Raw genomic sequence first — 27832 nt, forward strand, 5'->3', positions numbered from 1 at the left:
CAATAAGTTGTTCTGTTTTACTGAGCTAGGCTAAATCAAAGATGGCGACCCTGTAACTTAACTTATCTGTTCATTTAAATATCAAACCCCATTCATCATTGTAATATCTTATTCTTAGTTCATTAAATTTGTATTGTTAAGAAATCCTTCAGCTTAATCATTTATTTGTCTTTCTATAAGTATATTTAATCTAAGCTTAACCTTAATAAATAGTAAGTAAAGGTACAAACCTGAACAAGTTTTATTTAGTCAAAATTACAAACACTACCAATAACAAATTTTGTAAAACATATTCAACCAATTGGGTAGTGATACTTGAATACTTAAATACTTACTTGAATACTTGAAGGCTTCGTCTCTGACCGGTATTCCGGATGGACTGCGTCAAATTTATTTTAAAAAGTAAACTGAGATGGCGGCGAGTTAAAAAAGTGGCACGTCATCTAATTCTTTAAATGTGTAAATAGGCCTATTTTGAAGTTTTTCCTTCACTGAGGTTTTAAACCCAGCCACATCCATACTTCTGACTTCTTCAGGCAGACTATTGTAGAGTTTAATTGCGGTCACTGGGAAGCTATTCAGGGATTTGGACAGTCTGCATTGAGGGGTGTCGAGGTTTCTAGCGTTCCTGGTGTTATGCTGATGTATATCTTGTCTTCTTCCATACTTAGAGATGTTCTGGCGTACGTGTATCAGACAATTGAGGACATATTGTCCATAAACAGTCAGTATGCCGAGACGTTGAAAGATAGGCCTATGAGTAAAATCTTTGCCTGTTATTTCAGTAGAGGTTATCACTCTCAACGCCTCCTTTTGGAGTATCAACAATCTACTGCATGCGGGAGCGTGACCCCAAATGAGTATACCATACAAGATATGGCTGTGGAACAGCGAGAAATAAACAGTAACAAGGTACTGCTCAGTGACCACATGACGTAGCTTTCTGAGGAGGAAGATCACTCGAGATAATTTGGTGCAAATCTGGGCTATATGGTGATCCCAGTTTAATTTCTGGTCAAGCCAGAAACCAAGCAACTTTACTGGTTGATTCTCTTCAGCAGCAATTTGTCTCCCAAGAGTGCAGATCAGGAGTTGGGTCTTGTCCTCGTTTAATTTTAACTTATTTGAAGCGAACCACTCCATTGTTGTCTCCAGCAATGTACTTGCTTCCCTCTTAACCCGTTCAATACATCCACCTTCCGTCACCAATGTTGTGTCATCAGCAAATAGTAATGCCTGTCCGTCTATTCCTAGGTCATTAATTAATATCAGGAAAAGGAGAGGCCCTAGGACAGAGCCCTGGGGAACACCATAGGAGATTTCTTTACTGGCCGAATTCGCTCCCTCCAGGGATACAATTTGCCTCCTATTAGTTAAATAACTGGAGATTGTTTGTAGCGTGGTGCCTTCAACCCCATATGATTTTAGCTTGCTAAGCAGAATGTCGTGTGGCACGCAATCAAACGCACGACTCAAATCACAGAGGGTGAGAGCCAGTGAGTTTCCAGATTCAAAGGTGTCAGTTATTCTGGAAGCCAAGGATAAAACAGCAGTTGTTGTGGAACGCCCTCTACGAAAACCATGTTGAGCTTCATTCAGTAAGTTGTTCGACTCAAAGTAGCTGCATAGTTGGTTCTTGATCGTAGTCTCTATTACCTTAGACTAGGGGTCTGCGGGTCCCCGATTTTTTCGGGTCGGGTCGGGCCAGCGGAAGGCCCGAGAGACCGGGTCGGGTCAGAGATTTGTTCGGGCCAAGATCGGGTCGGGCCAAAAAAAATAATTATTAGGCTATTTTTAAAGTTGTAATAAGTAATTTTCAAAGAAACACTCTTATATACATTATTACAGAGGAATTAACATGTTAAAATTAGAATTAAATATTAAGTTTGCTCACGTTTAAGAACAAAGACACAACAGAGCAATTATTGCCTGTCACTAGCCAGAGCCAGTCGTCTACTGACAAAACAAAAGCCGTGACGCAACAGTGCAAAGAAAACGAAGTCAAAAGAAAGACTATTTATCCAGAGGTACCAGTTTAATTATTTATTGTTTACTCCATACCTAGTTTAAATTATATTTTAGTATTTTATTTACATAATAAATTATAAACAAAAGAAATATCTGATATAGTGTACAGATCTGTATCTTGTTCTTTTATTTTCCTTTTGTCCTTTTTGTCATTCAGTAACAAAACAAAACAACACTTCTGATCGTCTGGTTCGGCATTTTATGGTCACCATTTAATTTTTTTTTTTTAAGTATCAAGTATCAACAAGTCTACAAAGAGGTTAGGCCTAAATATTTTATAATTTTATGAAAGTTTTCATCAGTAAAATTATTTTTTTCTTAAGTTAGATTGAGTTTCAAAAAAGATATTTCTAAGATCCAATACAATATTTACAAGACACAAACTACCATGAATTAATTTCTTTGGAAATTATCTGTAACAGTTTTATATTTTTGAATAAAGAAAATATATCTTTTTGTCTCTACTTCCTTGTTTTGTTACTTGTATTTTGTCAGCAATTGGAACAACCGGGTGGTGTAATAGGGGCGGGGGAGGGGGAGGGTCTATGACCTTGAGTGTCCCCGGGCCTGGCTCGGGTTGTGTAAGATGGGAGGGGAGGGGAGGGGGAGGGTCTGTAACCTTGAGTGTCCCCGGGCCCGGCTGTGAGAGTGATTCATGGTTTTTTGTTTACATTCTACTACCCTTCCTTCCGAGAAAAAGACCCTACAGTTTCAAAAACATTGACTTACAGTATAAAAACATTGAGTTGTGTTGCTAATTAGGGCACTATAATGTCTCTGCTGTCGCTTATGTTGCCAAATTAGCATTTAACTTTCTTTTCTCTTGATTTAATATAATTTTCTATATATTAAGAGTTCCTTTTCGGGTACCTAATAATTGTGATATTGTTTGACTTGAGTTTATGGATTTTTAATTCTTTTCATTTATTAGCTAAAATCAGTTGTTTTAGGATTTTAATCTCTTGCAATCTATATAATTAATACGCTACATGAAACTTTGTCGGTTGAACTCCTCCGCCATTTCTTAACCGATTTTATCCATTGACGTCTCATTGGAAAGAGCGTGTAGCGCAGATTTGCAAACTGCCCTTACATTTTAGAAAAAGTCCCTTGGGCTCTGCCCCAGTGGCTTTGAAAGTTCCCATGTTATCCTTATGATGAACATAGTTTTGTTTACATTATGATCAGCTGTATAATTTGATTGCTGTTATTTATTTTTCAATTCAATGAAACGCATTGAGTACATTTATTTACTATCTGAGTTTTTGTAAACATAACCCCCAAGACGGATCGTGTTAGCATTGACTATTGGATACAGAAGTTGTATTGATAGTCAAAGGTGTTAGTATGGTTGTATCTTAAATTTGTGCATTTATCGTTCTTTTTGTGTAGCTATAATTTGTTTATTCGTTGTTTTTTTTTTTCTTTTAAATGCCTCCGACGCGACTACAACGAAACATAGACAGGAGGCGTAGTCGTGATAACGATCGCAGCTACAGAATAGTGGCGCGTATAGGCTTAACTCATCACAGTCAGCACCTGACCCTGGACAATATCAACTATTAGGTTACAAATGCGCCCTAACACTACCCCAAAACGATTATTCGTTCTCAATAGGCCCTCTATCAATTACCTGAGTTGCCTGTACAGCGAGGCATTTTGAGAAGGAGAAACCCGGCCGGAATGCTTTAGGTTTATCAATAACGAAGATAAACATGGCCCGAGTTACACACCGGTAATATTTGAGTTGACTATTTTAAACTCATTGTAAATATGACTGTTATTCGTTTTGAAATAACTCCTGTAATACTTTGCAATTGCTCGAATTCGAGCAACATGTACACTAGTACCTATTACTGTGCCTATAACTGTGTATCTATGACTGTGTATCACATGATATGCAATTTTTACAGTCTTTACTATAACTATACCATAAACAATGTATGTGTGTTATTTATTGTTTTAGAGTTTTATAGTAAATTAGTTTACACAATATCTTTTCTTCAATGAGTTCTCCACTTGTCATGTTGCTTAGTCTATTACTATTTTAGGCCCTATAAAAAATAATTCCTATGTAAAGCTGTAGGCATACTAATGCCAATAATAGATAATTCTTTATTTATGATGATGTAACTAATAATGCTATTGTAAGTGTGAGAGGAGGTTAGGAGGCAGGGAATGAATGATTCATATTGCATGGTGGAAACATAGAATTTTTATTTTCTTCTTGCTTGCAGTCTTGAAGCCACAGGCCCTAAACTTGTGATAAGGTTAATTGATTTGTTTATGATCCATTTATATTAAGTTCCATTACAAACTTGTTGTAATATAGCTGTTTAGATATTTCAACAGTTATGAAAATGGGAAAGAATGGCTTGATAAAAAAAATTATTTTCTTCTTTCTTGCAGTTGAGGCAACTCCTAAGCTGTAAATAAGTTATGAACATGAAATAATATACATAAATACAATCTTTTTCCATATGTTATTTTCAAGTAATATTATAAACACAGATAGGAGTTAAAAAAAGAAAAAAAATCCGGTAATTAATAATTTTTGGCCCGACCCGATTTTGGCCCGAAACCCGAGGACCAAAATTATTGGCCCGACCCGACCCGACCCGAACCAAAAAAGTCTGACCCGCAGACCCCTACCTTAGACAACACTGGTAGCACAGATATAGGCCTATAGTTTTTAATTTCTTCGGTATCACCTTTTTTATAGACTGGAACTGTCCGCGCATCTTGAGGGAATCCGGGAAAATACCATCCCTGAGACAGTTGTTTATAGCCGATGACAGAGGAGAGGCAATATCACTGATTACAGATTTTAGAACATTACATGAGACCCCATAGATGTCCGGGCTTTTAGAGTTCTTTAAGTTCTTAACAATCTGACAGATCTCTTCTGGGGTTACTTCACGCCAGTTTCGAAGACCTGGTCCCACTACGTTGTTCAAAGGGTTAAAGTTGACGGAGGGTAGGCTGGCCACTATTTCATCCACGGAATCAAGGAAGAAGCCGTTGAAGTCATCAGGGCTGGCAGAACAGCCAACTTTAGGCCTTTTTGGTCGATGCTGGTTAACGATACTCCAGGCAGCTTTGCATTGATTCGAGGACTGCTCTATAACTTTTACATTGAAAGCCTTTTTGGCCTCTGAAACTTTATTTCTGTACAGCCTATTTGTTTTAAGATATAGGGCAAATAATTTATTTCTCTCAATCGGTGACTCGGTGGACTTGACATGGTCATTGATAATCTTAATGAGGTTTTTAAGATGACGTAGGTAAGGTGAATACCAAGGTTTATCCTGCTGCGCACATCCACGCCTGGCATTACAAGGCCTATTTGACTTTTTTTTGAAAATTGTTGTAGGAAAGATAGAATTGAATTTATAGTTAAAAACACTGATAAAGCTGTCAAAAGGCAGTTGGTTCTGAGTTAGGCCTATACTTGTTTCATTTGCCCAATCAACTTTCCTCAGTTCATACTTCAGAACAGGCAGGAGCTCATCTCTGACTATCTGTTTGGAAACAGTGTAGCTGGCCTGCCATGGGACTTTAGGTTGCCCACTGACTAGGTCAGGGTCTTCGCTTGGTTTTATCTGCATAATCACTGCAGAGTGATCAGCTACAGTAGGGTCAACGACAGACGTTCTGTATTCCCAAGTGTTCAGATTTGTTGCTATGGTATCAAGGCAGGCAGTATTTCTGGTGGGTTTTCGGCTTGTAATGTAAAGTCCATAAGTACGGAGCAGATTGGAGAATACATTTTCCTCCCTAGACTGTTTTTCCAGATGTATGTTAAAGTCCCCAGCAAGGGCTATTTGTTTTCCAGAACGAGAAATAAAGTTTAAACAATCATTCAGCCGTTCTATGAATTGTGGGAAAATTGAAATGGAACTCTTGATAAATCATTATAAACACATAGTGTTTTCTTTTAAGTTATTAACCTTGGTTCAGTAATAAAAATAAAAATCTTAACTTAAAAATTACAGCTTACTCAAACTTTCACTCAAACAAACAAAAATTATTAACACTATACAGCAATAAATCATGTAAAGAACAGAACAATAGAAAGTCTAGAAAGCTAAGGCTAATCTTAGGCTATTACTATATGCTGTTTTAAAGACAGAAGAATGTCGGTAAAAACATTAGATAACTCATAAATAATTCCGTCCCGTCCCGAAATCAAAATTCAATCCCCTCCATCCCTGGAGAAAAGCGCACTTGTTCACAACTCCAACTTCTTTAGCTTTAATTTGAAGTTGAGGTTTTGTTATGAACATTTCACATGGTCGTGTGGACATAATAATTAATCTTCTACCACACCACAGTCATAGGAATGTCCGTCATCAACTGGAACTAATTGTGGTGAAAGCATGAATATTTCAATTGCGCCATCTTCGCAGAAGTCGGATATTGGTACGGGCATTGAATGTTGATTCTCGATACCAATACCAATTTAATTGAATTGGTGGTATCCAGAATCGGTATTGAGAATCGACACAACTTGTATTCAAGGCCGGATGCTTCTAATAACAAAGCAGTTTTAACCTTTACCTCCTCACCTCAGTATCGGCCTCGTGGAGTTGAGCCTGCAAATGCTGTATGGTTGCCAGATGAGCTTGTTGTTGAGACTGCAAAGTTGCTACCTTCAATTCCTGATTCTCCTTTTCCCTCTCCAACAAGTAAATTTTGGCCCGTAGCTCTGCCTTATCCTCCCTCATTGCCATCAGTTCCTAACAAAACATAAGTTTATGTAAGTAATAAATTGAGGAAATTTTTCCTTATATTTTATAGACCCACATGACTGAATGTGAGAAAGTAATTTAGTTTAGTACTTTTGTAAGGTGCCAAATTTTAAGGGGGGTAAAAACGTACTACGAATAAATGAACATCAGAACTTACCCGATTTTTAACCACAATAGCCTACTCCGAGGCCTATGTGTTGGCCATAGCTTGGGCTGTGGGCCAAAGAACGTAGGCCTATTTTTATTCACAGTGAAGTACACAAACACATCCACAACTACATATTTATTCATAATAGCACTTCGTTTCACATAATAAAGTTAAACCGGCCGATTTTACAGCTATTTAACGCCGACGACGACATAACCCCAAACTGGTGTTTATTTGTTGACAGACGACAGACGAAACTAGACCAGCTCAACAAGTGAATTCGATCAGCTGTTATCGAGTAGTACTTGAGTTCGCCGCTTGAGCGCGTAAGCCTCGAGCGGGCAGGAACGAAGGATTTTACTCAGACAGGATTATTCGTTCGTACGCCGTCTTCGAAGTAACTTCGTCGTTACATTCGCCTGTTATCAACGCTTGCACGATCATCGATAATTTGTTTACCGAAGGTTAGCTATATTAGTTAATCACATTGCTACGATTTACGTTTAAATTTCCTTTTAACATTCGCATTCCCGTTTCCAAATTCGATATTTAATAACTTAAATTTCGCCGACTTGACTCTAGACCCGCCAGTTCCTGCTTGCCAGTGACTAGCGGTGATTATCGTTTGGTTTGATTTAAACCAATTAGTTTCAAATTACGATTTCTACGAATGATTATTACGTACGTTTACTCTAATTAATTCGCCATTTTAGTGCCCCGAGACTTGTCGTCTGAGTTCTAAACCCCGTCTTTGGCGGGCGAGAGAACCTAGTCTTGGGAGTAGGCTGATTTGAACAATCAGCTACGTAAATTAATACTAAATTTATTTTAAACCTATCACGATAAATTATCCGTTCAGTTATATTAATTAGGCCCCGACGACTCTGTAGGAAGTGTTTTACCTTACATTCGATTTTATATTCTTTACCCACGTCTTCAGAAATTAGTTTAAAGTTTAATACGAGTATTTACATCACATTGGCTAGGATTGAATGCTCGTCGGCCCTACAGAGTCATTCCAAATGTTAGGCAAAATTTAACAAAACACTTTAACGAAGGTAAGGATGATATATAGCTCCAACTGAGCGTCTGCAGGATTTCCTGAACATTTCCTGAGCTCTGAGCCTTCGATTAAATTTTAAATAAATTGATCAGTCAAAGCCGTGACAACTTTGTATCGACCCCTGGATTTTTCTCGGCTCCTTCTGAGCACTCCGGGGAAGAAATTTGAGTGTGGCCAGTTCTAGGGGTAGGCCTAGCCTGACTTAGGTGAATATTAGTTTATTCCCCCCCCTAGAATTTTGCGTCACATCTCTGGCGCCCGAACAGGGACTGAGCTTCCTCGGCCTCACGTCCTTGTACTGTCATTTTGTAGAATTTTGCGTCACATCTCTGGCGCCCGAACAGGGACTCGAAAACACGGTTTTGACTTCGACATTTAAACGAAATTACGAGATAAACGAAATCTACGACGACTTCGACTACTACGACGACCATTACTTGACCCAATACGTTATCGATTAGCCACGTAATGATACACACGGTGGAAATTCAAACGTTTACGATAACAACTACGACGAAATTTCCGAAGTTCCTTCGACGATGGAGAGCTTACCGAGATCGCCGATAGACGACCCGCGCGTCGGTTGGAGCCACACTGAGCAGACGGTAATAGCTGAGACGACGAAGTATCAGCTGGGCACTGGGAGTAGCGTCGCCGAGCTTCGCAAACGCTTTTGCGAGTCTTTGAGAAACCCGTTGGGAAGCATCGGTCAGCCGATGAACCCGACGGTGACTTCGATATCGTGGACCACCGCCTCTGCGGCCCATGATATCCGAATTCGACCGCAGTTGCTGGAACCTCCTTCAACGCAAAAGGAGACGGCCAGCGCGCGAGAGATACTCGGACTCCCACCGAACGTTCTTCACCTGTTCAACGAACCCTCAAAGTGTTGGTAAAGCTGCCAGCCAACATCCCATCGCGCAGGCAAGATATTCCGTCGCACATCACGTTTTTCGGTCCAACGACGGAACACGATCACCACATAACGTTCGATAGACGCAATGATTTACCCGACGCCGTACGACCTCCGAGTGGAGCCGTTTGCTCCATTTCATAACGCAATTCACGGGAACCGTCAGCCGCGAACGCGCCCCCCAGAGATGACCGACCCTTCGTCGACGTGGTCATCTCAGGTGAGACGTTCAGCGCCCTCGTCGATACCGGCTCGTCAGTCAGTCTGATTCGAGATCGTACGTCACTTTCAGACGTGCGGCGTCGTACCCGACCAGACTGACGTCAACCAACGAATGGACAACGCAGCGTGTGTTTCGGATCGATACCGAGTAGACGACGATTGCTGGCCAACCTTATTCGCGGGATATCCACGTCCCGGGCCTAAGTGTGGAGGTGGTACTCGGCATTCGGTGTACTGCTGACCTCGCTCTAGTCAGAGTACACACCGTAGTACGAAACCTCCACAACGACGATGTCTCCCCGCCCTTTCCGGTCAAAAACATCAACCACGAAATCAAAATTTTCAAAATTACACGAAAAACAAACACGAAATTTGCAGAATTTCTGGAACGCGAAATACCGCTGTTTGACAACGATTAGGGGTAGTCGGCGTTGACTGAGCAGACGCAGTGGCTCAGGGCCATTGCAACCCCTGTCAAACAGAGGTATCCCAGAAATCCTGTAACGCAATTTATCGTAAAGGACGCTTTCCCGAGGCAACCCGTGGCAAACGAGGGCCAAACGGGCCTGGCCACGGTGAGTCACCTCACATCGGAGGTGGCCGACGTGCCTCGTGAACGTTCCAACGTACTAATTCGCCGAGACCGGAAAGATGACGCATCGAGGCCAACCGCGACGAACGACGGCCAATCGGGCCTTGTCGTGGTGAGTCACCTCACATCGGAGGTGGCCGACGTGCCTCGTGGACGACGCCCGACACGACGTAGATTCTTCGAAACCGAAGAGTATCGAACAACGCAACGAACTCCGACTCACGCCCCGACGGAGCTGGTGATATCCCTCCCGTTGGTTGATACGATACGATACGAACGATTACGACTAAACGACGACTTCTACACGCACCTCTTCTTCGAGACCATTCCGACCCCATCCGAACCCCTACGTTTAAGATCTTTTTTTCTTTTTTTGCTGAAGTTGGTAAGGGGTGTAAGGTGCCAAATTTTAAGGGGGGTAAAAACGTACTACGAATAAATGAACATCAGAACTTACCCGATTTTTAACCACAATAGCCTACTCCGAGGCCTATGTGTTGGCCATAGCTTGGGCTATGGGCCAAAGAACGTAGGCCTATTTTTATTCACAGTGAAGTACACAAACACATCCACAACTACATATTTATTCATAATAGCACTTCGTTTCACATAATAAAGTTAAACCGGCCGATTTTACAGCTATTTAACGCCGACGACGACATAACCCCAAACTGGTGTTTATTTGTTGACAGACGACAGACGAAACTAGACCAGCTCAACAAGTGAATTCGATCAGCTGTTATCGAGTAGTACTTGAGTTCGCCGCTTGAGCGCGTAAGCCTCGAGCGGGCAGGAACGAAGGATTTTACTCAGACAGGATTATTCGTTCGTACGCCGTCTTCGAAGTAACTTCGTCGTTACATTCGCCTGTTATCAACGCTTGCACGATCATCGATAATTTGTTTACCGAAGGTTAGCTATATTAGTTAATCACATTGCTACGATTTACGTTTAAATTTCCTTTTAACATTCGCATTCCCGTTTCCAAATTCGATATTTAATAACTTAAATTTCGCCGACTTGACTCTAGACCCGCCAGTTCCTGCTTGCCAGTGACTAGCGGTGATTATCGTTTGGTTTGATTTAAACCAATTAGTTTCAAATTACGATTTCTACGAATGATTATTACGTACGTTTACTCTAATTAATTCGCCATTTTAGTGCCCCGAGACTTGTCGTCTGAGTTCTAAACCCCGTCTTTGGCGGGCGAGAGAACCTAGTCTTGGGAGAAGCTGATTTGAACAATCAGCTACGTAAATTAATACTAAATTTATTTTAAACCTATCACGATAAATTATCCGTTCAGTTATATTAATTAGGCCCCGACGACTCTGTAGGAAGTGTTTTACCTTACATTCGATTTTATATTCTTTACCCACGTCTTCAGAAATTAGTTTAAAGTTTAATACGAGTATTTACATCACATTGGCTAGGATTGAATGCTCGTCGGCCCTACAGAGTCATTCCAAATGTTAGGCAAATTTAACAAAACACTTTAACGAAGGTAAGGATGATATATAGCTCCAACTGAGCGTCTGCAGGATTTCCTGAACATTTCCTGAGCTCTGAGCCTTCGATTAAATTTAAATAAATTGATCAGTCAAAGCCGTGACAACTTCGTATCGACCCCTGGATTTTTCTCGGCTCCTTCTGAGCACTCCGGGGAAGAAATTTGAGTGTGGCCGGTTCTAGGGTAGGCCTAGCCTGACTTAGGTGAATACTAGTTTATTCCCTCCCTAGAATTTTGCGTCACACTTTGTGACCAATCTACTATGTTTTTAAACCTTCAACATGTACATTTGGATAGTTGTTTTCAAATTTGAGGGTGTAAACATAAACTATCGATTACCTGCATAAGGACAGCAGTCTCCAAGTCAAGCTTTCGGGAATGTCCAGCAGAGGCAGGAGTAGTGTATGGGGGGGGAGGCAGATCCACTAAACTTTCTAGTTCTACCACAGTGTCCCGCACACGTCCCCTCTCAGCCTTCAGACAAGATATCAGCTCCCTCAGCTGTTCTTCTTCACTTACCCGCACACTATACAACATTACATACAAATCAGCTGACTAGGCGGGGGTGGACTACTAAACTCTACGGCTCTACCACAGTGTCCAGCACGTGGCCCCTTAGATGTTCTTCCTCAGTCAAAAATGAATAAGAAATGGATCATATTTTATATTTTTTACAAATAAAGTAAAATGCGCATTTAATAAATATAGTGTATACATTTTTCCGAAATATAATACTGTAATGTAACTCTATTTACTGGTTGAATTTTTATTTATTATTTTTTTTAATTTTACATAATTATTAAAACCTTTAAACCTAAACTTGTATATTTTAAGTGGTTTTTATATTTACGTTTCTGTATTAACACTTTAATAGTTAGTACTAGCATATTGAGTAAAACTACATTGTAATAATTGTATTATATGCAACTACATAGGGCCTGAGTAAAAACTACATAGACTGTAAAGATCAAAGTGATTATCATCTTTTTAGTGCTTACTTTTCATCGTTTAGGTGAGAATCAAGAAGAGAAACAAGTAGATCATAGGCTTCAATGGCTCGGTCACTTGAATTAAGAGCAAGTCGGCAAGCTATAACATTGGACTCATACTTTCCCAACAGAAGATATAATCTGAAATAAAAAATTCAGTAAGCACATTTATATTGCTCATTTTCAAGAACACAACAGTTAAAAAGCAGAAAAGTATATATAATTTTTCTTTAAAAATATGAGTAGTAATGGAAGAAATTTTTGAAAGCAGTTACATCTTTCTCAATCATTTCAAAATAGTGATTGAGTGTGTTTTAATAAAGTTTGATTATTAATAATCTTTTTGTCATTATTTATCTTGGTTTTTTGTTTAATCTGTGTGTGGTGAAATAAAGTCTCACCTATTATGATGTGTCACTTAGGTGTTTCAGGTTTCAGGTGCCAGGGTACTCTTTTCCATTCAGGTAAACCTACTATACCTCTCACAAAAAGAAAATGTAAGTACCCAAAACCATAGTACGGTAGAGCTTCTTGCGAAATCACTCGATGAAATATTTCTTCATGTATGTTTTTTTCCCTAAAATTATTAAACCTAGTTTATTATTAATAACTGTTGTATATTTTTGGACATAAAATAGTCGAGGATTTTAAATACGAGGGCTATCCAGAAAATTGCAAACGTTTTGACCTGGCCCGGCAGTGGGCGGGGATAGGACCGCCATCTTGGTGTCAAAGTCTTCCCACACTCAGTACGCAGCCAGCCGAGGTAGCTAGAACATCATGACTTCTGTACTGTGTATTCAGTGGCGTTTTGAAATGAGCGCCAGTTGTGAAGTGCATGGTATGATAAGGTTTTTGTTGGCGAAAATTTAAAAACCTATAGAAATTTATCACCAGATTTGTGATGTTTACGGCCAAGGAATAATGGGTGAAAGCCAAGTGAGGCAGTGGTGCATTGATTTTAAAAATGGCTGAACCAATGTTCATAACGATTATGTTCAGCGGTAGGCCTAGTATTATGACTGATAAATTAGTGGCGAAAATCGATAAACAAATCTGTGAAAATAGTATTTTTACCATCTCAGAACTCTCAGAACATTGTCCTCAAATTTCTCGGAGTTTAGTCCATGAAATAGTGGTTGGTAAACTTGGTTGGATACCACTAATCTTGTGCCAGGTGGGTTCCGAAATTGCGAACAGAAGACAACAAAAAACTAAGAGTTACTGCAGCACTGACATTTCTGGAAGAGTATGACAAACGTGGAAACCGTGTTATTGATCGTATCGTAACTGGTGACGAGACTTGGGTAAAGCACGTCAACTTTGAAACAAAAAGGCAGCCGAAAAAAATGGAGCCACACAAATTCGCCCAAGAAACCGATAGTGTTTGCAGACCCTATCAGCAAGAAAAATCATGGCTAAGGAGTTTTGGGACGCTCAGGGGGTGATTTTGGTAGACTTTCTTGAACGTGGCCAATCAATTAACTCAGAGAGGTATTGGGAAAGACTCCGAAAATTAAGACGTGCGATCCAATTCAAGCATCGTGGAAAACTTAACGAAAAAGGTTTGTTTTTTCATGACAATGCCCATCCACACACAGCCAATCGTACCCAAGAGTTATTGGATGGGAAGTTTTCAATCATCCACCGTACAGTTTAGATTTGGCGACTAGTGACTACCATCCGTTCCCAGCAATAAAGACGTGGCTCGCTACGCAATGCCTTGACAATGATGCTGAACTCTATGCCGGTGTAAACCAGTGGTTAAACTCCCAGGCGGTAGATTTATTTAAAGAGGGCATTGAACAGCTTTGATACCACGCTTTGATAAATACCTTAATTTTAGGGGTCTGCGGTGCACCGAAAAAGTCAGTACGGTATGGTTCTAGCTTAATTACCGTCATCGGTTCGGTACAGCATTTTTTACGCGGTACAAACTCGGTTTGGTACAGCCTATTATAATAATAAATAACATTCAGTTAATTTACGGTAGTTGGTTCTGAGCACATGAAAGGCTTATCAGATGTTTGTTTAGGTTCTTCATAACTTATTACTAGGGTATTGATGCAATAAAAAACCCAATAGCATTACCACATCCACGACAATAATTGTTGTACTCAAGTGACAAGTATTTCCAAGAACTTTTGAGTTTTATAACTTTTAATCCTTTACGGCTTTCTATATTACTAGCTGACTTTCATTTATTACTATAGCGTAATAACTATTATGATAACCCAATTCTATTCTATCATAAAAGAAAAAAAAATAATAGTTTTGTAATGGCTGTTAAATTTCATCTCTAACTCTAGTTGGCATTTCATATTTTAAAACAGTAAAATGACTTTATTGTAATACAATATTTACAAGACACAAACTATCATGAATTAATTTCTTTGAAAATAATCTTTTAACAATTTTATGAATCTTACTAATATTATAAATGTGAAAGTTTGTGTGTTTGTTTGTTTGTATGAAGTTCAATCACGCATTAACAACTGGATTGGGTTGAGATTTGGCATAATGATAGCTCACATTCCCGATTAACATATAGGCATATTCTTATCTCAAAAATCCTTTCGGGCTCCGCCCCAGTGGCTCTGTAGTTCCCCATGTTAACCTTATGAGTATTCATATTTAAAGAGAATTAAAGAATTTAGTCGGCTGTTTCAACTAAAAAAGTTGGTTCTATGATATGTAAAAGCATTAAAACGTTATAAGATTTACCAACAGGGTGCAGCACTATATTTATTTTGCATTTATGAAAACAGCTAATTTGAACTAAGGAGCAACAAAAAACTGTGTTACGCAATGATAACTAACTGTCAAAGTAGGATTGTTTACAGTTATGTTTATGTTTTTAATTTCATGGATATTTTGTGATATTTTGCGATTTTTTTCATAATTTATTTTTCTCTATTGTTTAGGTGGGACCTGCACTCTTATTGTGGTCAAGAGCATTCAACTTCTCTTCAACAACAGTAGCCAAGATTGAGCAATGGGGGATGGTGTCGTTTAATCCAAAATCAAATGCAAGAACAGGAAAGTCAGCGTTGTAAAATACAGATGAAAAATGTTTCGCAAAAAGTTCACATTTGTCAACACAATCAGTCGCCCCCATAAAGTCAAGTTTATTATTTGGCAGTGATAAACTCAGCCACTGCTGAACCGATTGCCACGAAACTTGGTACATACGTGTAGAATTTCATGGAATAGGTTTAAACACCATCAATTTCGTGATCCGTCCAATCGGCTCCGTCCCAGTGGCTCTGGAGTTTCCCAGTTAACCTTATGAGAAATGGAATTAATGAATCTTAACAGCTGTTTCAATTAAACAAGTTGGTTCTGTTCTATGATGTTCAATAGCATTAAAGTTACAAGGATTACCAACAGGGTGCAGCACTATTATTTATTTTACTAATTTGCAACCAAAAGGTGAGTGAGCGTAGCGAACGAGCTAACCTGAAGGCAAGTGAGCGCAGCAAACGAGCTCCAACCTAAAGGTGAATGAGCGTAGCGAACGAGCTCCAACCTAAAGGTGAGTGAGCGTAGCGAACGAACTTCAACCAGGACGATATTGAGCCATGCGAACGAGATCATCTTGAAAATTAAGAAGTTAAATGGGGCAAAGCCCGCGGGTTACAGCTAGTCTATATATATAAAATCCAATGTATCTTTGTATGTTTGTCCTTTATGGACTCCGAAACCGCTCAACAGATTGTAATGAAACTTTCAGGCATTATTAAGCATTATTCAAGGATGGTTTGTGTGAAGTTTGGTGCAGATCCGTCAAAAGGGCTCCGCCCCAGTGGCTCTGGAGTTTCCCATGTTAACCTTATGCGTACTCATAATTAAATGGAATTAAAGAATCTTAACAGCTGGTTCAACTAAACAATTTGATTCTGTGATGTCCAATAGCATTAAAAGGAGCTAACCTGAAGGCAAGTGAGCGCAGCGAACGAGCTCCAACCCAAAGGTGAGTGAGCGTAGCGAACGAACTCTAACCTAAAGGTGAGTGACCGTAGCAAACGAATTTCTATCAGGACATGATTGAGCCATGCAAACGAGCTCATCTTGAAAATGAACGATCATTTGATATAAAACCACATTAGGACAGGACGGAGTCTGTCGGGCCAGCTAGTTTACTATAAAACTTAAAAACAGTAAATAACACACACACACATTGTTTATGGTATAATTAGTAAAGACTGTAAAAAATCATGTCATACAGTTGTATCACAGAAAACATACTACAGTAGTATGTTTTCTGTGGTAGTTCTGTGCAGTAGGTAGACCTACTGCAAGAGATCGCTAATGAATGAAAAGAATTTAAAATCCATAAAATAAAGTCAAACAATATCACAATTAATTAGGTACTCGAAAAGTAACTCTTATAATATATAGAAGATTAAAATAATATTAAATCAAGAGATAAGAAAGTTAAATGCTAACTTCTAGTGCCCTTAGCAAGACAGGTCAATGTTTTTAAACTACTGTCAATGTTTTTGGAACAGCAGGGTCTTTTTTTCGGAAGGAAGGGTAGTAGTAGTATCTTAACAAAAAACAATGAATCACTCTCACTAGCCAGGCCGGGCAACGATGTGTGCATTCAAGGTCATAGACCCTCCCCCTCCCCTCTTACACCACCCGGTTGCTTCAATTGCTGACAAAATGCAAGTGACGAAACAAGGAAGTAGAGACAAAAAAATATATTCAAAAACACAAAACTGTTACAGATCATTTTCAAAGAAATTAATTCATTGTAATTTGTGAGTTGTAAATATTGTATTGGATCTTAGAAATATCTTTTTTGAAACCCCCATCTAACTTAATTTCTTTTGTTTATAATTTTTTATGTAAAATACTAAAATTTATTTTTAACTAGGTATGGAATAAACAATAAATAATTTAACTGGTACCTCTCGATAAATAGTCTTTTTTTTACTTTGTTTTCTTTGCACTGTTGTAAGAATGATTTTGGAGTAGCCTACCTTGTTTTGGCTAGGTTTACAGTAGTAAAACATGTCTCACACTGCTTACATCAAGACAAAAAAAACCTCTCATCATTTGCAATGTCAAAACAAAAAATTATAAAACAATTAAAGCAATATTTACATGCAAAGAATTTATTAAATAAGAATGCCTTCGTAAAGGAAACGCAACAGCAACACACTCCTGTATTGCGGGTATTGCGTTGACTTTCTGCAGGCGTTTTCCATATATGGATACTGACTCCCTCATGAATCAAATCGTTTTTTGACCACCACTGAATCGAATCGCGATTCGATGCATCGAATTAAATCAAATAGAAATTTCGATGCATCGCACACCCCTACAATCGTCATTGCAAACACATTGTTCGTATAACACAGTAATATTCAAATCAATAGTTTACGAGAGTATAATTGCCATTGGTAAAATAATTGGGAAATTTGATATAGTTGGAAGTTGAAGTGGGCTGCAGGTTCGATGCTAGCTTGTGATTGTAGATAGTGGGAGTGTGTTCCAATATAGGCGTATCCGCCATAATGTTGAACTTTCACTCATGATCTGTTAGTCAATGTCTGTATATAAGCTAGCATGTGGCTATTATTTTTATTTAAGTCATATGTTTATGTTTTTATATTTGATTATTGCCTTTGTGTTTTTCCTTGATTCAATTAAAACACTAGTTTTCTATTCTGTCTAAATTTAATTTGATATTCATGAGTTTTTTTTAGAGTCAATTCCACATTTAATATGCTCTCCCCTTTAGGTTATGGGCCCAGAGAGTTCTAGACTCATGAATTTATTATATTCCCAAGTAAAATCTTTTTCAATCTAAATAATTTATCAGTCAGCCTAGGTTGAAGTGTAAAGTTTTGTTCTTGTAACATCTCATAACATTTTCACAAAATGACTAGTACTGTACATTCTTAACGAATGAACAATAAAGAATATTGTATTGTATTGTAATTACCGAATTGAACCTCTAAACAAAAAAAACTATGATACTTGGAGAATTCAGGCACAAGCAATATTAATAAAATCAGATCTATGGAAATATGTCTGTATTGAAGAACCATGTCCTGATGATACAGATCCTGAAAAGAAGAAAAGGTGGTTTAATCAAGACTTGACAGCAAAATCAGATTTAATGCTACTAATCTCTGCAGGTGAGCTTAGAAATATAAAAAGCTGCAACATCTCGAAAGATATTTTGGGACACTTTGAATAATATTGATGCATCTAACAACATGCATTTTGGGTCCTGCCCAAAAGGCAACACTTTTGAAGAAATTGATTCTACACAAATTGAAAGATGGGCATAATGTAAGAAATCACTTAGATGAATTTACTGATGCTGTTGATAAGTTATTAGAATTAGACATTGTCATAAATGATGATATTTTGTCCATAATGATGTTGTACAGTCTTAATTCATCATTTGAGAACTTTCGAGTCGCAATAGAGTCACGAGATACTCTTACTAAACCTGATCACCTAAAAATTAAAAGAGTTGAAAAACAAAGCACTGACGGTGCATTTTTCTCTAAAAGTTTTAACAGCAAGCACAAAAACTTTAATCAAAATTCAAAGGTTTTCTGTAAAAAATGTGGGAGAAATAATCATTTAACAGAACAATGTTGGGCAAAAACTAAATACAATACAAATCTTTTAAAACAGAAGAACTTTGTCTTTTATCCGGAGAATGTAAACCCAAAGACAACATTTGGTGTCTTGACTCTGGTAGTACTTCTCATATGTGTAAAAATAGGGAAGACTTTGTTGAACTTTCAAAAACTTCTCGTAATCACACACTCAAACTTGCATCAAAAAATCAAACTACATCAATCGAAGGTAAGGGACTTGTAAAACTTACTAAGGATGGTTCAGTTGTTAACATCCTAGACACACTGCATGTCCCAGATCTAACAACAAACCTTCTATCTGTAAACAAAATCACTGAAAAAGCATGTAGTGTAACCTTTGATGAAAATAAAGCTGTAATTGGAAACTCAAAAAATTAAGAGTATTTGCAAGCAACCAAAATGAATACCGTAGTCTTTACTATGTTGAATTTGATGATTTTGAAAATGCCAATCTTGTTACAAACAGCTGTAAAATTAATGAATGGCATTTAAAAGTTGGACACATAAATGAAAGTGATTTAAAACATGCTCTTAATAATGGAACAATTAAGGGACTTGACTTCAATCCAAATTAAAAACTCGGTGATTGTGAAGTAGTATATGTATTCAGTCGAAAATTACAAAATTGCCTTTCCCAGTACGAAATGATTTAAAGGAATTAGATTATTTGGAAATAGTACACTCTGATGTTTGTGGACCAATGAAAGTCACATCGCCAGGTGGTTCTAAATACTTTGTAACTTTTACTGGCGAGAAATCCTTTTATAGTAAAGTTTATTTCCTCAAACACAAGAATGAAGCTCTAAAATATTTCAAAATATACAAAAATGAAATGGAAAACTTCAAAGACAAGAAGATTAAGTTTCTACAAACGGACAATGGTGGTGAATACTGTAGCGACGCATTTAAGAAATATCTACAAGACAATGGCATTCAAAGACGACTTTCAGCTCCTTATACACCAGAGCAAAACGGTCTTGCCGAAAGACTTAACAGGACACTACTTCAAGATGTCTCATGACAGAGTCGAAACTTGCTCCAATGTTCTGGGCTGAAGCATTGAACACAGCAAACTACTTGTGGAATCGATGTCCATCAAGAGCAATCGATCACAAAACACCTTTTGAAATGTGGGTTGGAAGAATACCATCTGTAAATCATCTTCATGTATTTGGAAGCATAGCCCTTGTTCTGAACAAGAAACAAACTAAAAGTAAATTTGCTCCTCAAGCTATACAGGGAATTTTCGTTGGATATTCAGAGATCTCCAAAGCATACAGAATATGGGTTCCTGATTTCCGAAATGTAATTGAAAGTCGAGATGTCAAAATTCTTCGGCAATTTCTTAATTCAAATGTACATTTTGATTATGATTTAATAAATCAAGAAGAAAACGATGACTCAGCAGAGAACACAAAAGTTTCCCTACAAAAACTTGAATACAAAACAGTGAGTTTCAAGAAAACAAATGAAAAGCACCAAGAAGCTCTACACCAAGATGATCTTTCAAACGGAGATGTCCAAAATGAGATACCTGAAAGTGATGAAGACACAATTGAGAATGAAGCTCTACACCAACATGATCATTCAAACGAAGATATTCATAATGAGACAAATGAAGATACAATTGAGAGCTACAATGAGAATCACAAAGATGATCCGAGCACTAATGTATCTACATCTGCGACTTCCCGTCCTCATCGTGACACAAATCCTCCCAAATGGCTTGATGATTATGCATCATATTATTCTGATCTTGAAAATCCAGATGATGATAGCTCTGAAACAAAAAATGATCCCTCATATTGGCATGAAGCTATTAAAGAAGAGATAATATCTCACCTGAAAAATAAAACTTAGGACATAACTAACAAAAAGAAAGATATAAATGTTGTAGATTGCAAACTAGTCGTGAAAGAAAAGTTCAATGCAGATGGCTCATTAGAAAGAAAAAAGGCTCGTCTCTTAGCACGAGGATTTTCTCAACGACCTCATATTGATTACGAAGAAACATTTGCTCCTGTAGTAAAATTGAGTTCAGTATGTTTACTGCTTGGTATTGCAGTGGAGAGAGATATGACATTGAATCAATTGGATGTACCTACTGCTTTCCTAAATGGCGATATAAAAGAAAATATTTACATGAAAGTAGCACCAAATTTGAAGAGCTACCTTAAAGAAATAATAGATGATAACAAAGAAAACAACGATGTAAAACTGCAAGCAAAGAAAATGTTAACTGATTTAAACAAAATTTCAGAAGATCAACAAATGTGTCATCTCAACAAGGCACTATATGGTCTTAAACAAGCTGGAAGACAATGGTTTTTCAAACTGGATTCTAAATTAAAAGACTTGGGTTTCAAGGCTTCACTTGCTGATCCATGTATTTATGTATCTGAATCAAAATATGAAATAATAGCAGTATACGTTGATGACCTGATCATTGCATCTAAGAATGAAGAATTATTTCAAAAATTAATAAACAAACTGATGAAGTCATTTGAAATGCGAGATCTAGGTAAGTTGAACCATTGCTTAGGAATAAAATTTGAACAAAAAGAACAAAAACTGATAGCAAATCAATCAAAATACATTGATGATGTCTTAAAGAAGTGTTATATGACTGATTGTAAACCAATTGGAACTCCCATGGATCCTAAAGTGAAATTAAATGAACCGACACTAAATGAAATAGTCAACAAACCTTATCAAAGTCTGATGTTTTTAGCAGTTGCAACGAGACCCGACATAGCATATAGCGTCAGTTATTTGAGTCAATTTAACAATAGCCATTCTGAAGAGCACTGGAAAGATGCAAAGCGTGTTCTAAAATACCTTAAAGGAACAAAAGATAAGTCACTGGTATTTGGAAAATCAAACAAACCACTTGCAGGACTTGCTGATGCTGACTGGGGATCTTCGTCAACAAACAGAAAATCATTCACAGGATATTGTTTCATGTATGCAAATGAAAGTGTTAGTTGGGCATCTCAAAAACGGAATAGTACATCTCTTTCAACTGCTGAAGCAGAATTTTACTTTATCACAGAAGCTACTAAAGAAGCACTTCACTTAAGAAGATTAATTCATGATATGGCAGATTCTCATGAGAAGATAACAATTTACAATGACAATCAAGCAGCGCAACACATAGCCTCAAATCCTGTCGTCAGTGCTAAATCAAAACATAGAGACATTAGATTACACTTTATTCGAGAAAAAATTGAAGAAGGGTCTATTGAACTGAAGTATCTTCCTACAGAATCAATGACGGCTGATGTTCTTACCAAAGCTCTTGGAAAAACTAATTTTGAAAGACATGTGACACAAAATGGACATAAATAACTTCACCAAGATCATTCGTGAGGGGGAGTGTTGGACTTTCACTCATGATCTGTATATAAGCTAGCATGTGACTATTATTTTTATTTAAGTCATATATGTTTATGTTTTTATATTTGATTATTGCCTTTGTGTTTTTCCTTGATTCAATTAAAACACTAGTTTTCTATTCTGTCTAAATTTAATTTGATATTCATGAGTTTTAGAGTCAATTCCACATTTAATATGCTCTCCCCTTTACATAAAACCCTTAAGCCATTAATAATAAATAATCTTTCATACCATACCATTGAGTTACGTACAGTTATACTGTGTAACAAATTGGACGACGAGACATACACTTCAATTTTATAGTCGTTGGCCAACGAGAAGGATTTGTGAGTGTTGGATCATCTCAAACATTAAATAAATTTCACACCTTACTGTCACTGTCACGGCTATATTGTAACCGCGCCAATCACTTCTTCTACCGAGGGGTTGTATACATTTTATATAGGAAAACTTAATGGCAAGTATACTGAGGTAATAAGTAACTACATCACCTTGTACTATTCAGATTGTGTTATACTCAACAGAAATTATTTTTAAATATATCAAATGGTTATTTATCTGCTGATTCTAATTAACCTTTAGTATTTCAATTTTGGCATGAATATATTCATTCAAAAGGGTATTTAGTAATTACATTCAATAAGAAGCCACTACAAAAGATACACCTTGGGTGCAACACTAAATTTAGTGTGGTAGTGTGCAAGGTAGAGTCAGTGTAGTTTTAAGATTGTTTTCAGCTTTGGAAGAACTAAACAGTATCAGGAACGTCCCCTAAGGACTTCTGGGGATGATTTTGTTCCACAGGGCCCACTCAATTTTTATTTAACATCTAGCTTTCACTGCCAACGCTCTGTTGTAATATTTTTATTCACTTTGTTCTTCCAACCCAGGGGCAACCAAGATTTGTAAAGAACCATCAGTTGAGTCATTTGAGAATATTTGCAAGTAGAATATATATTTAAATATATTGGTATCGGCTTTTTCATTTTTTGTTTACAAAACAGTAGAAGGTTGAGGTGGCTGGGCCACATTCAACGGAGGTGAGAGAGAGATGGTAAGAAAGTGATGAGGTACTCCGGAGGGCAAGAGACCATTGGGAAGACCAAGGATGCGATGGATTGATGAGGTAACAAAGGACCTAAAGAGTATGGGAGTAAACCTGGAGCTGGCAGAAGACAGAGGACTCTGGAGGCATATGGTTGGCGAGGCCAAAGACCCCCTAGGTTTTCAAAGGCCACAGGAGTAAGTAAGAGTAAGGGTAAGTTTTTTTAAAAACTCCTGCTACTTTCTGGATAGCCCTAAACATTTCTAAGTATTTCTAAACATTTACTGTTACAGAACAGTATGAACTTACAATTCAAGAGGGGAAGAAAAACTAGATACAGTGGTTACGTACCTCTCACAATGGCTCTTGGCCTCGTCCAAGGTGAGCTGTAAGACGTTGGCCTGGGAGCGGGAGTGTTCCAACCTAGCAGACAGTCGCTTAGTCTCCTGCTCCAGCTGATGACGGTCCCACTCCTGGAGGTCACAAGACTGGAGCTCTGACACCAGCTGTTCAGCCACTTCTGTGTGACTCACCTGCAACCAAACCAATCAGTTTTGTACACTGTTGTAAACCGTCAAATAATCTTAAATTTATATTTATAATAGAACTATGTGTTAAATCCGAATCTTGATTCCACCGAATCCTAAGAAAAGTTTCGGATTTAAGATTCGATAAATGAGATTTGAGAATCCAATCTTGGGTCCACCAATGGAATACGCCTTAATGGCGCCGACTCCCCGCCGGCTCTAAAATAGTGTGTGCTGTGTCCGTCTCAATAAAAATTATAAAATAAAATTAATAAAAACATCTCTATTAAAAACATAGACAACATCTACAGATAAAAAGTTATGAATACCAATTAGTTTAGTTAACAAACTGTGAATAGTGACAATGGGCTGAGCAGTTGACTCATATTTTTAAGCTGGAAGTTACCAAGTTCAATGTTATGTTGTTCGAATCTGTTTAAATTTTGAATCAGACAACCAGCGTAGTTCATATTGGCCCTAAATTATCAGGCCCTCTCAGTTATTTATCGCATCCAAGTCTGATAAGTAAACGGAATCAAGGAACTGCTCTTGCTTTTTACAAAACGAAATAGTTGTATACTGAAATCATCAGTTCTGAAATCATCATGGCTGTTGTCATAGCGAGCATCCACTAAGCTAGAAATATACAACTGGAGGTAGCACTGGCATGGCAACTCTGCTAGAAAATCGTGAAGATGTAAAATTTTGTGATGTTGGTACCAACTAGAAGAATTAGCCAGCTCAATGGCTCTTGGCTTTATCACAATCCCACAATCCCTTGTTCCAAAGTACTATTCTCCTAGTACATATGGCGGCCAACATCTCTCAATTCTCTCATTCAGTTACTTTCGGTTGTAGGTCTAGTTCATTCATCAGTGCGTGCAACTATTGCCGCCATTGCAGGTAACAACTTAACCTTGAACGCAATAAGTTTGTCTGCAAATCGTGTAGCAATGGCGGATATAACTTCACTGTGTAGACATAGACTGATGACTCGACGATTTATGTGAGGACACAATACGATGCCCAATCGACGCTTGACTGTGGATTGATGTTTGAAATTTCATATGATATTTAAAATTTTATTAACAGAGTATATTATTGATCAACAAATAAAAAATAACAAGTGTACCTTACAACTACCATGAATACCCATCACAATCCTTATATATAATTCTGTAAGACAAAATTTTTACCAGAAAATTGTGGACGTCTGGTAAGTCGCAGAAAGGTGGGAGGGGTCTTAAATTAAAGGTCTTGACCCCAGGGACTCGGGGAAAAATAGCAGAATTCCCATAAAGTTACCAGAAAACGAGGTATAACGTAAAATATCCACCATAAGAAATGCATGGGGACTGAAAAACGTCTGCATTCTATCAGCTGTTGCTTATTTATTTGCAATGTTTACGTTTAATCCGAAAGTCAAAGTCAATGTTGGTAAATAATGTTTCAAAATGAATTGTGTTTAATTTTTTTGTTTTCCGTTTATATAATGAGTGAAGAGTAACTAGACAAGCTAGGGGAAGACCTGCAAGATGTGGAAGAGTGTCCAGGAATTCAACAGACTTAAGAAATGCAAAAGAGAACGTCATGTAGGGCCTAGCTGTGAAAGAAGTCCAGAAGCTGTTTTACAACATGTCTTTAGAAGAACGCTGGAAAATTAGTTGAGTGTTGTTTCTCACAATCTAGGACCTCTTAAAGCACTAGCATGCATTGTGGCGCATTTCACTTCGCAGAGGAGGCCACAAATGGACATTTCAACGCATGTTGCCACAATGGACATGCTACAACCACAAGTAAATGACAAACTAAAAGAACTGTTTTTACATGGTTCAAACTTCATAAAAAAACAAAAGGCAAAACAACAGTGCAATGGCTTTTGCGTCGCTTTCTGCTACACAAAAAGAGATTCCGGGAAATGGGCCTTGCTGTCTTAAAATTCAGGGACAAATGCATAGATATATTTCTGACTTACTACCGCAAAATGGGGAGTTGCCTTCATAGTAATAGTTCTCAAAATGGGAACTATAACAGAATTCGTAAGATTACAAAACAAATCTTCAATTTTAAACTAAAAAGGATGTGCAACATTTGGCTGTATGATTTCAGCTCTGATTCCTCGTTCTCCGGGCTCAGGCCAAACCGTGTGCACGTTTCCATTTGTTAATATGTTGTGTTATTGATTTAATAATTATTTTACAATTGTATTTCAATGGCACATCAGAAGCAACTAATATACAACTCCAATGGAAGGAAAACCAAAATATAAAACAAGAAACGCTGTTAATTTTAAGTAGGCTAACATAAAATTGATAATTTTAAAAAAATGTTTCGAATATTTGTCTTTTTATATATGGTTTTTTATTGTAGTCTAAATTAGGGGCTATGGCCCCTACAGGCCACTAGTGATTGATAATTTGTCAAGAGTATAGCTGGCTTACTAATGTAATTGGAAGGTAACAGAAATGTTCTCTGCTTCGTAATTAGAATAGAATGTGGTACCAACCCCCAAGGACGTTAGGTCGGAGCCAGTGACATGTCTGTCCATCTTTCTCAGCCTCACTCTTTCAGCTATCTTCAGCACTGGAGCCTCAGCAGAGGAGCTGCTTGGTCGGAACACCTCTTTAACCTAAATACAATGGTATATAGGTTAAGGTATTATTCACAAGAAATTTATATTATGTACCACAAAGAAGTTTGATAATGTGAGGGAAAACAACAACTTTTTGCCCTGATATAGCCTACAGAAGGCTGCTGTGGTAGTCAGTGAGTTAGAGCTGGGCGTTGTTTGATGAGATCTGTTATTGAAGGGGACTTGGAGAGCAGGAGTAGGTCTAATTTTTAAATTTTTTTTACACATTTTGGGTTATAAAATTTTGGTTTATTTAATGAATATTCTTTGTATTTTAAACAAAATTTTGATTTAAAATAATTTTTTTTTGTGTATCAAGAAATGTTGTCTTTCTGCTAGTGGTGTGTCAAAACCAAATCTCAAAACCATCAAAACTTTGGGAAAGTTTTGGTTTCGACATTCGATCGGCAAGATTCCAGAATACAATAGTTTTCAGCAATCGTCTTGAAAGGATTCGAAAACTTATCTTGACTTAAATGAAATAATTTATCATTTGTAGCGTTTTATTTATGAATGACGGTTAAAAACAAGAATTGACTTTTCGGTTTCCAGATTGGATCAGTCATAAACATTCTGTTTTTGGTTGCCTCTTCACTGGTGATGTTGTGGATACAATCACAATCATAATCTATTTCTTAGATACTACGACTACGGTCAGCTGGTGCAGTGGTTCCCAACCATTGACTATTGATACTACGACTTACTTAACCGATAAACCTGTCGTTGCGTGTTAACATTCTATTGTCGTTCAACGCTTTATCATAGATAAAACATACTCCCTCAGTAGGTTAGTCATCCTAATGGAACAGCTGAAGCCAATTTTATTGTTAGTTCTGTACGTCCAACTGTAGAGGTTATGTTTTGTTTACAATTTGTTTCTTGTTATTTCAGTAATTTAAAACCCCGTTTAACCTAATAAAACGATATAATCATAAACAATAACTGGTCTCCTAGTTATATAACCAAATAGTAAAGCACAAATAATGAAAATAACCCTAAAATAATAGAAACAAAATGTTGTCTACACTAGCGATCAGTGTGGACGTACATGAACTAGACGCAAAAAACAAGCTTCAAAATTTACAATGGGATGAGGAATCTACTTGTGTTGCTTAGTCTATGGTATTATTCACATGGCCAAAATGTAAACAACTCTGTGGAGGGATCTTTAAAGGCTTCTGGGACAGAGTCCTATGGGATTTTGCTTAGTTTTTCTTTTGATAACTCATCTACAGACCAAGACCTTTCTTTGGACACCTCTACCAAGTTTCTACGCACAGCCGTTCTCTCAAATTAGTGGGGACAAAGTTTCCAATTAAATATTTAGATTCCCCCATGTTAATCTTATGGGAGAAACTCCAACTTTAATGGCCTGTGGGGCAAAGCC

General features: G+C 37.7%; 1 protein-coding gene across 6 annotated transcripts in view; it reads right to left on the reverse strand.

Moving 5' to 3' along the window:
• LOC128983103 (colorectal mutant cancer protein-like) overlaps positions 1 to 27832 on the reverse strand; it is a 135490-nt gene that overhangs the window by 19723 nt on the left and 87935 nt on the right. For 5 of the 6 annotated variants that reach the window (XM_054402283.1, XM_054402291.1, XM_054402275.1 and 2 more), the window contains 5 exons: positions 26320 to 26442; positions 23638 to 23819; positions 12226 to 12357; positions 11567 to 11753; positions 6597 to 6767 (listed from right to left, as the gene is read on the reverse strand). In XM_054402283.1, coding sequence (XP_054258258.1) covers positions 6597 to 6767; positions 11567 to 11753; positions 12226 to 12357; positions 23638 to 23819; positions 26320 to 26442 — 795 coding nt within the window. The remainder of the gene's footprint in view (positions 1 to 6596; positions 6768 to 11566; positions 11754 to 12225; positions 12358 to 23637; positions 23820 to 26319; positions 26443 to 27832) is intronic. The other variant, XM_054402299.1, reaches the window with a different exon arrangement.

The sequence above is a fragment of the Macrosteles quadrilineatus genome, unplaced genomic scaffold (genome assembly GCF_028750875.1).
Source record: "Macrosteles quadrilineatus isolate MER2022 unplaced genomic scaffold, UCM_ALF_1.0 Scaffold_1__1_contigs__length_201487025, whole genome shotgun sequence".
In the NCBI taxonomy this organism is placed as follows: Eukaryota; Metazoa; Arthropoda; class Insecta; order Hemiptera; family Cicadellidae; genus Macrosteles; species Macrosteles quadrilineatus.